This window comes from Corticium candelabrum, chromosome 1, assembly GCF_963422355.1.
Source record: "Corticium candelabrum chromosome 1, ooCorCand1.1, whole genome shotgun sequence".
In the NCBI taxonomy this organism is placed as follows: Eukaryota; Metazoa; Porifera; class Homoscleromorpha; order Homosclerophorida; family Plakinidae; genus Corticium; species Corticium candelabrum.
Window position 1 is genome coordinate 11191985 of NC_085085.1, and position 13340 is coordinate 11205324.

Consider the following 13340-nt stretch of genomic DNA (forward strand, 5'->3'; position numbering starts at 1 on the left):
CTTAGGTTAGTTACTTGCTACGCACGCAACCTGGCTATGTAAGAATTAGATGAATGTGTAGATCGTGAGCTGAAGTACTTGTTAAAATGTGAAATACTACATTTTCTTTGTGTATTTCAGGTATTTGAAGACAAATCACTTTGATCTTGTTGTGATTGATGAAGCATCTCAGGTCATCATTGTGTACCATTCATTAGAGTGTTTTGTGTATAATTTTTATTTAGTGTGTATATTTGTAGGCTCTCGAGGCAAGTTGTTGGATTCCGCTTATTTATTCTTCTCGCTGTGTTTTGGCTGGAGATCATCATCAGTTACCGCCTACAATTTTGTCAGACAAGTTAGTCTCTTTTACAGTACAGGTTAGGTTAGATTGTGATTGGCGTGTGTCAAATTAGAGCTGCAAGGGAAGGACTGTCTCTTACATTAATGAAAAGAGCTATAGATTTGTGTGGGAACGATAATCTGGTGTGTATGTTGACTCATCAGTATAGGTCAGTGCAGTACGTTTAATTGACAATGGTTTGAGTCAATTATCTATGTTTTCTAATACTGTTATATGTATAGAATGAATGAAGTGATAATGGGTTGGGCATCTGATCAATTGTACGATAGTTTATTGACAGCTCATGAATCAGTTAGACATCACTTATTGCGGTCAGTGAAAATTGGTTATAAAGAAATGTATAATACTGTCTAGCTAGATAAAATGAATGGACTTTTGGCTACTGCAATTTCAATGTATGCAGTTGGTATACAAATACGAGTACTTTTGTATGAATACTTACTTTCATATGATGGATTAGCCAACTTCTGTAATTGAAGAGTGGCCAGTAGTGCATTGTAGATTTACTATTTGACTAAATTTAGGTACACTAAAGCAAATGCAGAAAGTATGCTGTAGGAAGTCGACATTGTTGAGAATTTTTGTTGTGCTGTTTGCTGTATAGAGAACTGCCAGGTGTATCTGATTTACCAATCACAAGCATTCCTTTGTTGTTGATTGACACAGCAGGGTGCAATCAGGAAGAGCTGGAGACTTCTGAAGAGATGTCAAAAGGAAATGAAGGTTGATGTCTGTTAAAATTCTTAAATAAATTAATTAATGGCAGCATTGGCAACAATTAGAATACTTTTACTAGTTATGTTTTACTGCAGGAGAGGCCAACATTGTAGCATGTCATGTTGGAAATTTGATCGAAGCTGGAGTTCAACCATTGAATATTGCTGTTATCACTCCATACAACTTACAAGTCAGATTCTTTGATGTTGTGTTTGTCATTGACAGTGATTATTTATGTGACAACTGGTAGGTCGAGATGATACGCAGTCGATTGATTGGCAGATACCCTTCAATAGAAATTAGTTCTGTTGATGCCTTTCAGGGAAGAGAAAAAGAAGCTGTTGTGTTATCTTTAGTTCGGTCTAATAAGAAGGGTTAGGTGCTGTCCTACTGTATCAAACTGTGATTTCAAGGCATTCAATTGTATTATAGGGGAATTTGGCTTTCTCGCTGATTATCGGAGAATCAATGTTGCCGTGACTCGTGCTAGACGTCATCTAGCAGTCGTTGCTGATTCTGACACCGTGGGTCGCAATGAATTTATCAAACAGCTCATTGAGTACATTGGCTTTCACGGAGAGGTGTGGTCTGCTAATGAATACATTGTACACGAGACTGTCAGCAATGAAGATGTAGAGGCAATGGTATAATAGACAGACAGTTATGATCACACTGATGCAATATTGTGTGCATTGTTGCATATGATGCTATAGAATATTGAGGCAGCTGCGTTTGTTGGAGCTAGAGAACAAGTGCAGCCTGGTGCTAAGTGTTTTGTTAATCCACCGGCAGAAGATCAAGCTTCTAGTAATGAAACGGCTGTGGATACAGGTGAGGGAAATCAACAGGAGAGAACATCAAGGTTAACTTATGACTTTCTTACTAAATGTCATGATTTGTGTGTTATTACTATTATGATATTTTGGCAGTCACAATGTGCTTGACAGAGATCAAGTAGCAGCTCAAGTTGACATGTTCTTGAAATCAGAGCCAGACCAGCTTGCTTTTGATCCATCTCTCTCAGCTCAAGAGAGATTTTTAGTTCATGAGGTTTGGCATGTTGATTGCGTGCAACGTATTAGTGAAGTTCAGACTTAAACTGTATTACAGTTAGCTGAGCAGCATAGTCTGATTCATTACAGCAGAGGAGAAGGCAAACACCGTCAAATTATCATTGAAAAGAGAAAGAAACTCTCAGTTCCTGTAAAACCATCAGTTCCTATGATTAGAACAAAGAGCAGTAAATTGGGTGGTGAAGTTGCAGTTGACGGATGTAAGTTTGATGGATCTAAGTTTGTTGACATTAGTTTAGCTCGAAAACAGTGTTGTCACTGTAATCGGTTGGTACCAGTGTGTAATGTTGAGACTCACAAGGCAAAGTGTAGCAGAGAGAGGAAGGCTACAATGGTGCAGAAAAGCCAGAAAGTGAAAAAGCAGTCAAGTATGAAAGACACTGTGCTACCATTGCAATTGGACGACGATGAGCTTCTGAACTCTGTCATTGAATCTAAAAACGTTTGCAGTTATTCAAACTGTAAAGAGAGAGTGACACTAACAGGACAGCAGTGCAGGCTCTGCCGGTGTGTTTACTGCTTGAAACATTGTATTCCGGAAATTCATGGCTGTGGAGATGATGCTAAAGTTGAGGCAAGGAAAGAGGCAAGACATCTGCATCATCAACAGAATTCTATCAGCAGTGTGACAACTAAACAGTATCAACGGCATCAGTTGCAAGAGAAGTTGCACAAAATGAAAGAGAAAAGGTCACGCAAAGAAAGAGCAAAATAGTAACACACCAAAATCATGATATGTGACAGTTGGTTTGGTTTATTTAGTTGATATAAATGAAATATTGAAGTCACGTCTAGCCTTGGTTCCAGACGTTTTCCCCGTATGTACCACTGCACGTGACAGGTATTTCTAGGGGGGTCAAAAGTACATACGGGAAACCGTCTGGAATTGAGCACATCAACTTGTAAAAGCTTGCTTATGACATAGCTCCTACTTTGATGTTACGTAATTTTCACAGTAAAATTTGGAAACATTTACAGAAACTACTATAACCGTGTCAGGTGTAAAGTAGGTCTTAGCTAGCGCGCTAGGTGCCTCGGACAGCCCTTAGTCTTCTTGCCTGCCGAAAACGAATGGCTCTGTACGTTTTCTCTGTCTGTGTGATTAAATTACATCTGTTAAGCATCTGGATTTTAATTACTAGGTCTTGGTTGTGGTCGTCGCCTCAACCGACGTTTTGCGTGCCTGCAGACATGATGCAGCGACAGTCACGAGAACTGCCCGTTAGCCGCATTGCACCGCTGTCTCTCCTATTGTAGTCGTTCTGTATCGTTACTGTTATTACCAGGGAGGCGAACGCATCCATATCAGCAGCCTGTGCGAGTCCGACGAGTTGGTCTCGAGCGTCGAAGGCGCCTCGTCATTGTACGCCATCTTCCAACGAGGGCTCAGGCTGGCGGGTATGGCTCGTCAGCAGCCACGAATATTGTATGCAGGGAATGAGTTCGCGCGTGTTGTCTGCTTGTGAAGGTGATGGTAACTGTTTGGGTTGGATTCCGTCTCCGAATGAAGATTTTCATTGGCTGTCATACAAACGGGTTGGTATAGTGTACACGTACTCGATCTGTAGCTCACTGTCGGGCGGTGTGACTAATAAGATGTCGGCGTGATTGACAGGTGAACGAGAGGGCCACTCAGTTTGGATCTGGCCTCATCAAGAAATTCGGATGTACGACCGACAGCAAGTCGTTCATTGGCATCTTCATGCAGAATAAGCCAGAGGTAGGAATTGAGAAAATGACGACCTCCAGGTTTGCTTGTCTATTTACTGAATTTAGTAATTGAAGCCGTCGCTTCCACAGCTATGAGCCTTCTGGAAACTATGATAGGATTGTCTGAAAAATTACAAATTTAAATGCTCTACTTGTGCATGTCTGCAGACCAGAAGTCAGTTCACCCCATACACGTTTTGAGTAGCTACTCGCCAAATCTTGTGACTTTTGCAAAGTCCCGTTTCTTATGGCTCATAGCTGAATTAGCCTACCTGAAATAATAGTATCATAGGTGTTATTTGTGACTAATTTTTAGAGCAGTTCAGGGGTTGTGGAAGCTCCTTTGGAGTAGGGGGTGACAAAGAATTTGTAATAGGCTTGCCGCCATTTTGATTCTAACTGGTTGGTTTGTTGTTGATTAATCTTTGACAGAAGTAGTCAGAGCAGCATGCATACAAATGATCACGACAATGTGTATCAAGCGAGTCAACTGCACCATCATCCAATCTATTATTTCTACCTGCAAGCAACAACTCTTCTGTAGTATTTTCCTCGATCACAACGTATACTGAAATGAAGTCCCATTACATAGCATCCAGTATTGGGGGGAAGGCGATGCCCCCAATTCTAATATTGGAGGGGCAGATGCTCCTACTTCCTCCCTCCCGGGTTCCACCTCCTCCCCAGTTCCACCTCCTCCCCAGTTCCACCTCCTCCCCAGTTCCACCTCCTCCCCAGTTCCGCCTCCTCCCCGGTTCTGCCTCCTCCCCCGTTCCGCCACCCCTGCAAGTGTTATTCGTGACTGAATTTTGTAATTAATACAGTTAGTCTCAGCATGCTGGAAGGGTGCATGTGTGTCAGGGGTCTTGACCCAGCAAACCCTTTTCGTAAAATGAATGATATCTCTTGCTCATGTTTGTAGACTAGATTTCCAAGAGGCTTAGTGCTGAAGCAGGACTTGCATTGTGCTTAAATTAGCTTTGACTTTTGAACTATTGATAGATTATGAGAGAATATTGACTCTCGTACACATTAGAATTGCAACCATATCTTGTAAAGGGTATTGAGTCATGAGGGTCATGACCTGTGATGCAAAACACATTGAAAATGAGCTTTTTCTCTTTTGTCTTAATTTACTAATGGGTGAGAGTCAATTGTATATAATGAAAGCTTATAAATGGCTAAAGCACAAATTCACTACTCCAATGCATGTTTAAATTTGGTTTCTTGTAGACTGGTATGTGTATGATTTGTTGTGGATGTTGGCTGTCTTGTTGGAAAGAGCAATGCAGGAAAATGAAAATGAAATTGAATGGTTGATTTCATGATTATCCTGCAAATCTGCCCATACATCTGTTCAACATGTTTCATCAAAGGGTAGCCAATTAGGATAATTAAGATAGGGAAAGACAAAGCCACAGTTTATGATTTTGATGGACAGAATATAGAGCCGTGTGTGCACTTTCAGTACATGAATGTGATTACCACAGAGTGCAATTAGTGCTGGAATTACATCACGTGTGTGTGTGTGTGTGTGTGTGTGTGTGTGTGTGTGTGTGCGTGTGCGCACGCGCGCGCGCGTGTGTGTGTGTGTGTGTGTGTGTGTGCGCACGTGTGTGTGTGTGTGTGTGTGTGTGCACGCGCACGTGTGTGTGTGTGTGTGTGTGTGTGTGTGTGTGTGTTCGTGCCCGTACGTGCTCGTGTGCATGCATGCGTGTGTGCTTGCGTGCGTGCATGTATGTGGTAAGTACTGATCAAGTGACTATTCGTAGGAACTTGTTTTTGGATGTATCAGTGGTGGGAGGAATGCCAGGTTGTCAGGCAGTGACACAGACAAATGCATCCAGTAGCCCTCTTGCTATAGATAATTATGTTGATAGTGCAGTCTTACTGAGTGAATGTAGTGATAAAAGTGTTACTGTAGCATAGGAAGCAACAGTTAAATTTACTAATATTTGCATTCTATAGCAGTTTTTTTAATTTCGTTTTCTCTTGTTGTAGTGGGTGATCACAGAACAGGCGGTCAATGCCTACAGCATGGTTCTTGTTCCTCTTTATGACACCCTTGGTCCCAGTGCAGTCTCATACATTATTAATCAGGGTAAGTTGATAGTAAAGAAAATTTCATGTTGCTTTTTGTGTTATGTTTGTTTATTGTTTGGATAGCTGAGATATCATTGATAGTGTGTGACAGTAATAAAGTAGACATCTTGATCGAACAGAAACAGAATTGCTCGAACTTGAAGGTCATCATTAAAGTTGGAGATGTTACAATCGAAGACACAGAGAAGGCAGAGTCAGCTGGTGTAGAGATAGTTTCATTTCTGGATGTAGAGGTGTGTGTGTGTGTGTGTGTGTGTGTGTGTGTGTGTGTGTGTGTGTGTGTGTGTGTGTGCACGTGCGTGCGTGCGTGCGCGTGCATGCGTGCGTGCGCACGTGCGCTATGTGCATACATTTGTTCAAATGTTATATAACGTGTTCCTGAAGTGTCTCATGTGCAGACTGCTGGAGTGGAGGATCAACATGATCATGTTGTACGTTAACTACTACTGTTTCTCTTTATTTTGGTGAATTGATGAACATTATCTCTGCAGCCTCCTAAACCTTCATCTTTGGCAACAGTTTGCTACACAAGTGGGACAACAGGTTTGTGTACGAGTTTGTTCATTTCTATCCTACTAATTAGTGCTCTTTGATTTCTCAGGTGATCCTAAGGGTGTCATGTTGACTCACCAGAACTTTGCTGCTGTTATAGGTGCTAGTTTGCAGAATACACAAGTAAGGACAATGCGTGTGTTTGTCTGTCAATTGCCTACTTATTGTAATGTTTATTGCAGGCTATGTCAATAGAGTTTACTCCAACTGATGTCCACTTTTCGTACTTGCCGCTTGCACATTCGTTTGAACGAATTATTCAGGTACTTTCTGGATAGGATTTCTCAGTAGCATTTTGTTTTATGTGATACACCTTGTTGTGTTCATACAGTATGTCATTGATTAGATGCAATGGTAGATCCAGATGGAGGCCTTTTACTCAAATGTTTGCTTGTTGTCTTCCACGCTTAATGACCATCACACAAGTTTGGTCAGTGTTCCAAACTATTACAGCTAAAATGGTGTTTTCAGACCACTGAACCATTGCGAGACTCACTATAGCAGCTACAGTAGTGATGTAATTACGTCATCTGATTTAGCTTAACAGAAGTTGCATTGACATATAGCTATGTATGAAAGGGTACAGTAAGTGTTTTTCTTGAATTTACACCCACTCATCAATGTTTTGCGACACATTGTTTGGATCTGTCACAAAAACCATCTTCTTTAATGAAGACTGTAGGTGAATGTTAAAGGTTACATTGGTATTCTATATCTATGAGAATTTAACAGTGATACATTAGATCACAAACTCAAGGTAATGGAGGAATTACAATATGTTCAAATGCTATTTAGTAAACATATGTGCATTGATTTTGGTTGACTTTCTGGTAAGTTACTTACCTATTGTATTCCTGCATTAGTAATGCACTCTGTGGAGATGTGAATGTTATCGTGAATCCTTGATTTCATGGTACAAATATATGGTTGTATTATAGGCTATGTTCCTATCAAATGGAGGGCAAATTGGCTTCTTCCAAGGTGACAGGCTGCTGATTCTTGATGACTTGAAGAAACTTAGGTTGGACAGACAACATTGTGAATGTCACTGCTAAAGTTCCCGACTTGAGTTTCAATGTTTAGGCCAACATTCTTTCCTGCCGTTCCTCGTATCCTGAATCGTGTGTATGACAAAGTGGGCAATTAGATTTGCTTCTTTCTTGTCTTGGTGTTTTATTCTTCTGTACCTTGTGGGTATAGGTGATGGCTGGTGTGTCTGCAAGCGTGGTCAAGAAACATTTGTTTAATTTTGCCATGTGGTTGAAAAAGAAGGAATTGGAAAGGTGATGGTAAACATAATTTAGAGAAAGTCTGTAGTTATGTAAATACAACAACAGGTGTATTATAATACTTGTCATGGGATGTGTCAGTAGTTAATGTCTTGTATTTTAGTAATGGGTTCTACAGGTGACATTGTATGTAATTAGGCTCTAAGCGTATGCCCTGGAATAACTTACTTGTCTGGGAATAAAGTTGTGTGTGGTGATTTTGAGAAATTCTACTGTTCATGCTAGAAATTAACTTGTCAATTTTTTGTCAAAAGGCCAAAGAAAGTCTACGTATGCAATAGTTATTGTACCAATAATAATTATTTACAATAATTTAGCTATTTAGATAGGAAACGGGACTTTGTAAAATTCATGTGACTGAGCAAATAGCAGACTTAAATGGCTTGTGTGCACTTCCAGTCTGTGTGGCTATGTGTGTGGATCATGTGGATGTGGATGAGCATTGTGTGACTGTCTTGTCAAGCTCAGGAGTGTGCCAAGCCTTCAGTGCAGTCAAAATTGTCCAATTATGGAGCAGTATTTGCATTTTGTTGTACGTGCCAACCATAGAGAATAGACAGCCAGCCAATCACAAACCATCAGTGTACACGAAAGAGTTTCATCAGAACTGTTTACAAAATGTTACAATTAAGGGCGTCTTGTTGGAAATAGACAATGGAAACAGAGGTGTCTGCAACAGCTAAGCAATCGTTTTCTTGAGTCGCTACAATAATATGGTTAGTGTTAAGTTACAAGCACACATCCTGATTCAGTATGTGATGAAATCTTGTTATGTTGATGATTGCAGACTATTTTATGGATGGTAGGAAATTTGTTGTCACGTGAAACAACAGTTGCTTTGTACGATTTGAGATAGATTTTACAAGGATTTTGGAAGCAAAATGTTGTCTAAATTTTCAATTGGTACTTTGTGACAAGTTTATTGTGGTTTTTGAAGAGCTCATAGCTGTGGAAGCTGGGTGTACACACAACTTCAGTTGCTAGTGTATGTTAAGAGAAAGTAATATGCAGAATTCAGTTGTGCAGTGATGTGAGCACTAACAATACTTGTTAACTTAATGGATGTTGTAGACAGTAGTGATTAGGGTGGGTGAAGGTGGTTTGAATCAACTGTAGTTGGAGAGAGGAGCCTCACAAATGGTGACTTTCTGATTGCCATATATGAGCTGTTCTGGTAGAATGTATAGGTTTGTGAGAGATGGAATGGTGATAAGTGTGAGCTATCTGAACGTTTTAGCAGCTCATTCCACGAGAGGCCTGTGAACGTGTTAGGCATTGGATGATGGTCTCTTGTGTGGGACATCTGCTAGAAATTTACATTGATATGGTCTGTAATTAATACAACTTTGAATGCATATAACATTTAGTCTACTGAATTTGGACAGAGAAGGGAAGGAGATTTTGAACTTTAATTGAATAAGATATGAGGATTGAAGTTGATTGATGGTAAAGAGCGGACAGGGAAAATGGATTTGCAAACTGGAGTGGAAGTTTTGTAGTCACACTTTACAATGACGTTGCTGACAGAGAGTGTGTAGTAAAGACAGAATGTGACATGATCAGTTACATGATTGGTTACTCGCTAAGTGAGCAGTAAATCTATGTATAGATGTGGGTTACTGCATTGGAGCTTAAGATAATATGTCGTGTTGTTTTTTCTTAGAGGAATTATTACAAACAACTCGTGGGCGGATATTCTCGTTTTTCGCAAAATCCAGGTAGATATCTAACACATTCTAAAGTGATCAGATATGTTGTTGAGTTAATAGACAAGCTTCTTGTTGAAGGATAGGTTTGGTGGTCGGCTCCGTTGTGTTATCACAGGCTCGGCTCCCGTCTCAGATACGGTGTTGAGATTCTTTCGTAGTGCATTAGGTTGCCCGGTGAAGAGATTACTACGCAACGCTCTTTCTACAGAGTGTGCAACTGTTGAATAATTTGTGCAGGTCCTAGAGGGATACGGACAGACAGAGAACTGTGCCGGTGCTTGTGTTACGTTGCCATGTGACCCAGAGCCTGGTAGGTAGTTTTTGTGATTTAGCAATTGAAGACAGATTAGGATGTCAATGTTTGGTTTCAGGAAATGTTGGGCCTCCTCTCACTTGCAACTACATCAAACTAGTAGATGTTCCCGATTTGGAATACTTTTCTGCAAACGACCAGGGAGAGGTTGTTAGTAGTTAGTCGTGTATGTGGGTGCAAGTTCTATTCTTTGGTCATGAATAGGTGTGTTTAAAAGGTCCCAATGTTTTCATTGGTTATCTCCACAATGAGGAGAAGACTCGAGATGCACTAGACAAAGACAACTGGTTGCATACTGGAGATGTTGGTGAATGGCTGCCGGTCAGTAGTTGTTGTCGACTATTCGTTGGAGGAATAGATTAGATGGTTCAGTGTGTGATCATTGCTTTAGAATGGAACACTCAAGATCATTGATCGGGCTAAGCACATTTTCAAATTGTCTCAGGTGTGATGGTTTTGTGTCTTGTTGTATTGTGCTACAGTGGAATTTGATAACATGATCTCTGATAATGCAGAAAGCTATCTATTTAGAAAATGGCATTTAATTGGTTTTACACACACACACACACACACACACACACACACACACACACACACACACACACACACACACACACACACACACACACACACACACATCGATATCCTACTTTATGTAGTTGCAGGTATTACTGTGTTATTACAGATTGTACATTCATTGTTAGGGTGAGTACGTAGCTCCTGAGAAAGTAGAGCAAGTCTACTCGCTTTCACCACTCGTAGCCCAAGTATTTGTATATGGAGACAGTCTGAAGGTTTTGTTGCATGCTTGTCTCTTACTCATGAAAACGTAAATGTTATGCAATACTTGATAGGATTTTCCTGTTGGAGTTGTTGTACCTGATGAGCCAGCCTTTCTTTCGTGGGCTGAGCAGAGGGGCTGGAAGGGATCAATGGATGAACTTTGTGAGAATGAGGTATACAGCAAATTGCTGCATATGTATGTAAGTTATTCACACATGTCACTTTCAGGATTTGAACAAGGAGTTTTTGAAGGCCTTAGTAAGTGTCGGAAAGGAAATGGAGCTGCGAGGATTTGAGCAGGTCTTGTCTTTTGTTTTGTCTTTTTTTTGATTGTCGAACTGAGACATGTTTTCAGATGAAGGCTGTGCACCTTCATCATGACCTGTTCTCGATTGAAAATGATCTGATAACGCCGACTCTTAAGAACAAGAGACCTCAGCTGAAGAAACGATTTTCTGAGGAACTGGATGCCATGTATGCCAAGTTAGCATCTTGAAGTTCGAATAGACAAGATTTATATGCTCCTTTTTGTTGATTGTCTAACGTTACGCTCAGATTGCACATGGTACCAATAGTCGTTGACCTTAATTAGTGTAAGTTGGTGTTTGCTGTTTCTTGTACTTGAACTAGTTGATTAAGCCAGTATAACTTTGTTTTGTTTTCGTGTGAGAAGACTGTAGACCAAGGCATGTCTAGTTAATGAGGTGGGCTCTTTGTGTTTTTCCGTGTTGTCTGTTGTCTGTTGAGAAGCAAGGACATGAACATACCATTAAGAATGGTATGCTGAATTAACTGTAACTTGACTTTACTGTTGGTCTTGTCGGGACTGTGTGGACTTAGCGAATAGCGTACTCAAAATAGATGGATGGAATGGCTTCCGGTTTGGGACTAGTATGAATGAATGTGCGGTAGTGTCTGTCATTCTTGGGAATGTGCCACGCTCTTAGTGCAGTCCAATTACCAAATACTATTTGTTATTTGTCCTACATGGCAACCAGAGACAATATGGACAAACCGCCAATCAGATCTGCCAAACGTTCATGAAAGAGCTCAGTTTCTTCTGCCAGGAAATTAGGTTTTTATTGGTGTTTGTTTTTGTTTGTGGGCAGGATTAGTAAAAGTATGAGTAGGTGGAAATGTGACGGATGAGACTCGGAGAACTTTGATAGAGGAACAATTGAGATAGATTTGTGACCTCCACTGCTTGTATAACGTGACAGTGCAGTTCTGTCGGTCTCGTTGGCAAAACGCGCTAGACACACGTGACAAGTTTTGCCACAGATGTTGAGGATTGGAATGTCCTCTCACGGAGTCGGCGTACCTTACAATTCTGTTGCTGAACGAGTCGTATCTCGGAGATCTCATTTGTAGCATCAAGTAGTCTGCTGCAAAACGATTAGGCGGCTCTCTGTATTTTGTGAACTTTTTGTATTTATTTAGTCTGAATTCAATTTCTAATCTGCTTTTGTACGATTCCAACGTCGTCAGCCCACAGTGAGTTTTGGACATGCATGCTGTTGAATACCAGTACGAGCAAAACTTCCATATATATATATATATATATATATATATATATATATATAGGACAGTAGATATCCTTGTGACGGTTGGTTGGGGGGAGTGGGGAATAGATCTAGAGGGGGCAAAAGCCTCCCCAATCTTTGTAGGCGAAAGCTCCATGTTTCCTTCAGGTTAACATACAGTGAGACTAGTCTTTGTCCCAGCTATGGCGGACGTTCTTACTGTGGAAGTAAAAAGAAAAATGGGCATGGCTTTGCAGTGTGATTGATTACTCTCCCCAAACCACTCCATGCCAGTGATGAGACTGTGGTAGAGAGTGTCAAGTTGCTCTTGGGAAAGAGGTTGTAGGAAACTCTTGCATCTGTGGTAAGATATAACGGCTTTTACACTTGCAAACCTTCCCAGATTCTGTAATATTGACATTCATTAAAATAGAACCAGCAAAAGCATCAAACAAACTGTGTGTAGCTAATAAGTAGTAACGGTTGCACAGTTTTGGGTACTAATACGTAGCTGTGTTGGTGTACGTTGTGCGTGTGAGAAAAGCGCATGGGCGTAAACTGCTTTTTTAGCCTTCACAACTCTAGCTGGAAACAAAACAAAAACATTGTACTACAAAGCTGTGAGTCCACACGTTACCTTTACAATAAGAGGTGGCTCATGATCGCTTCTCCTAAATTTCTAATGACAGCAACACCTAGAGATTGCAGGCGAGTAATTATTATGTAACTTGCACCACCTGCGAGATTGCGATCAAAACAGCAGAGAGCAGAAACATCATTTGTAACCTCAGAATGAGTTTGACAGTCTGACTACAACAATGTCATTGTGTAGGCAATCTCGTTATCATCACTGAACACATTATTATAGTCAGTTAATAGATGACTTACCATGCAAATACATCATATGCTCTAGTGTGAAGCCACATTGCTAGTACAAGAACTAATTGCTCCCAGTCACTGAGTGTTGATGCACACAGAGTGGCTGACAATGGTAGGTCTGTTTGACTTGGTCTCTTCTTGCCTAAACATTGCTTTTGGTTTTGTCTTTTGGTGCAACAGATGCGTATTACGACTCGTCGTCTTATTGCAGTATTAGTCTGCATTTCTTTGTCCTTTTTTGCGTGCAAGGTAAGTAAGAGTGGCTTAGATTGCACGTTACTCAAATTGCCAATATTGCTTTGTGTGCTTAGAGCCAGCCAACAGAACCAGGTAAGGAACTTTCGAT

General features: G+C 40.6%; 2 protein-coding genes across 2 annotated transcripts in view; both read left to right on the forward strand.

Annotated features, from left to right (window-relative positions):
• LOC134191215 (DNA-binding protein SMUBP-2-like) overlaps positions 1-3109 on the forward strand; it is a 6163-nt gene extending 3054 nt beyond the window's left edge. The window contains exons 6-17 of the mRNA XM_062659813.1: positions 1-5; positions 121-172; positions 240-337; positions 396-491; positions 565-654; positions 948-1066; positions 1156-1250; positions 1311-1434; positions 1493-1704; positions 1774-1922; positions 1990-2110; positions 2171-3109. The exon at positions 1-5 is cut by the window's left edge and continues 75 nt beyond it. Coding sequence (XP_062515797.1) covers positions 1-5; positions 121-172; positions 240-337; positions 396-491; positions 565-654; positions 948-1066; positions 1156-1250; positions 1311-1434; positions 1493-1704; positions 1774-1922; positions 1990-2110; positions 2171-2848 — 1839 coding nt within the window. The 3' untranslated portion in view covers positions 2849-3109. The remainder of the gene's footprint in view (positions 6-120; positions 173-239; positions 338-395; positions 492-564; positions 655-947; positions 1067-1155; positions 1251-1310; positions 1435-1492; positions 1705-1773; positions 1923-1989; positions 2111-2170) is intronic.
• A 54-nt stretch (positions 3110-3163) lies between these two features.
• Positions 3164-11294, forward strand: LOC134178605 (long-chain-fatty-acid--CoA ligase 1-like). The gene is made up of 24 exons (XM_062645484.1): positions 3164-3212; positions 3276-3354; positions 3420-3531; positions 3602-3669; positions 3749-3853; positions 5845-5944; positions 6010-6179; positions 6345-6377; positions 6438-6489; positions 6548-6621; positions 6681-6761; positions 7437-7519; positions 7582-7633; positions 7699-7781; positions 9451-9505; positions 9575-9670; positions 9734-9806; positions 9868-9956; positions 10014-10130; positions 10201-10254; positions 10514-10603; positions 10664-10765; positions 10821-10892; positions 10948-11294. Exons 1-24 carry the CDS (start codon positions 3205-3207, stop codon positions 11086-11088), a joined length of 1989 nt encoding a protein of 662 aa, XP_062501468.1. The 5' UTR covers positions 3164-3204; the 3' UTR covers positions 11089-11294.
• The last annotated feature ends 2046 nt before the right edge of the window (positions 11295-13340 follow it).

Coding starts and splice junctions, on each gene's coding strand:
- LOC134178605 (XM_062645484.1), top strand. Junction 5,945..6,009: donor CTCATACATTATTAATCAGG/GTAAGTTGATAG, acceptor TTGTTTGGATAG/CTGAGATATCATTGATAGTG. Junction 9,506..9,574: donor TCGTTTTTCGCAAAATCCAG/GTAGATATCTAA, acceptor TTCTTGTTGAAG/GATAGGTTTGGTGGTCGGCT.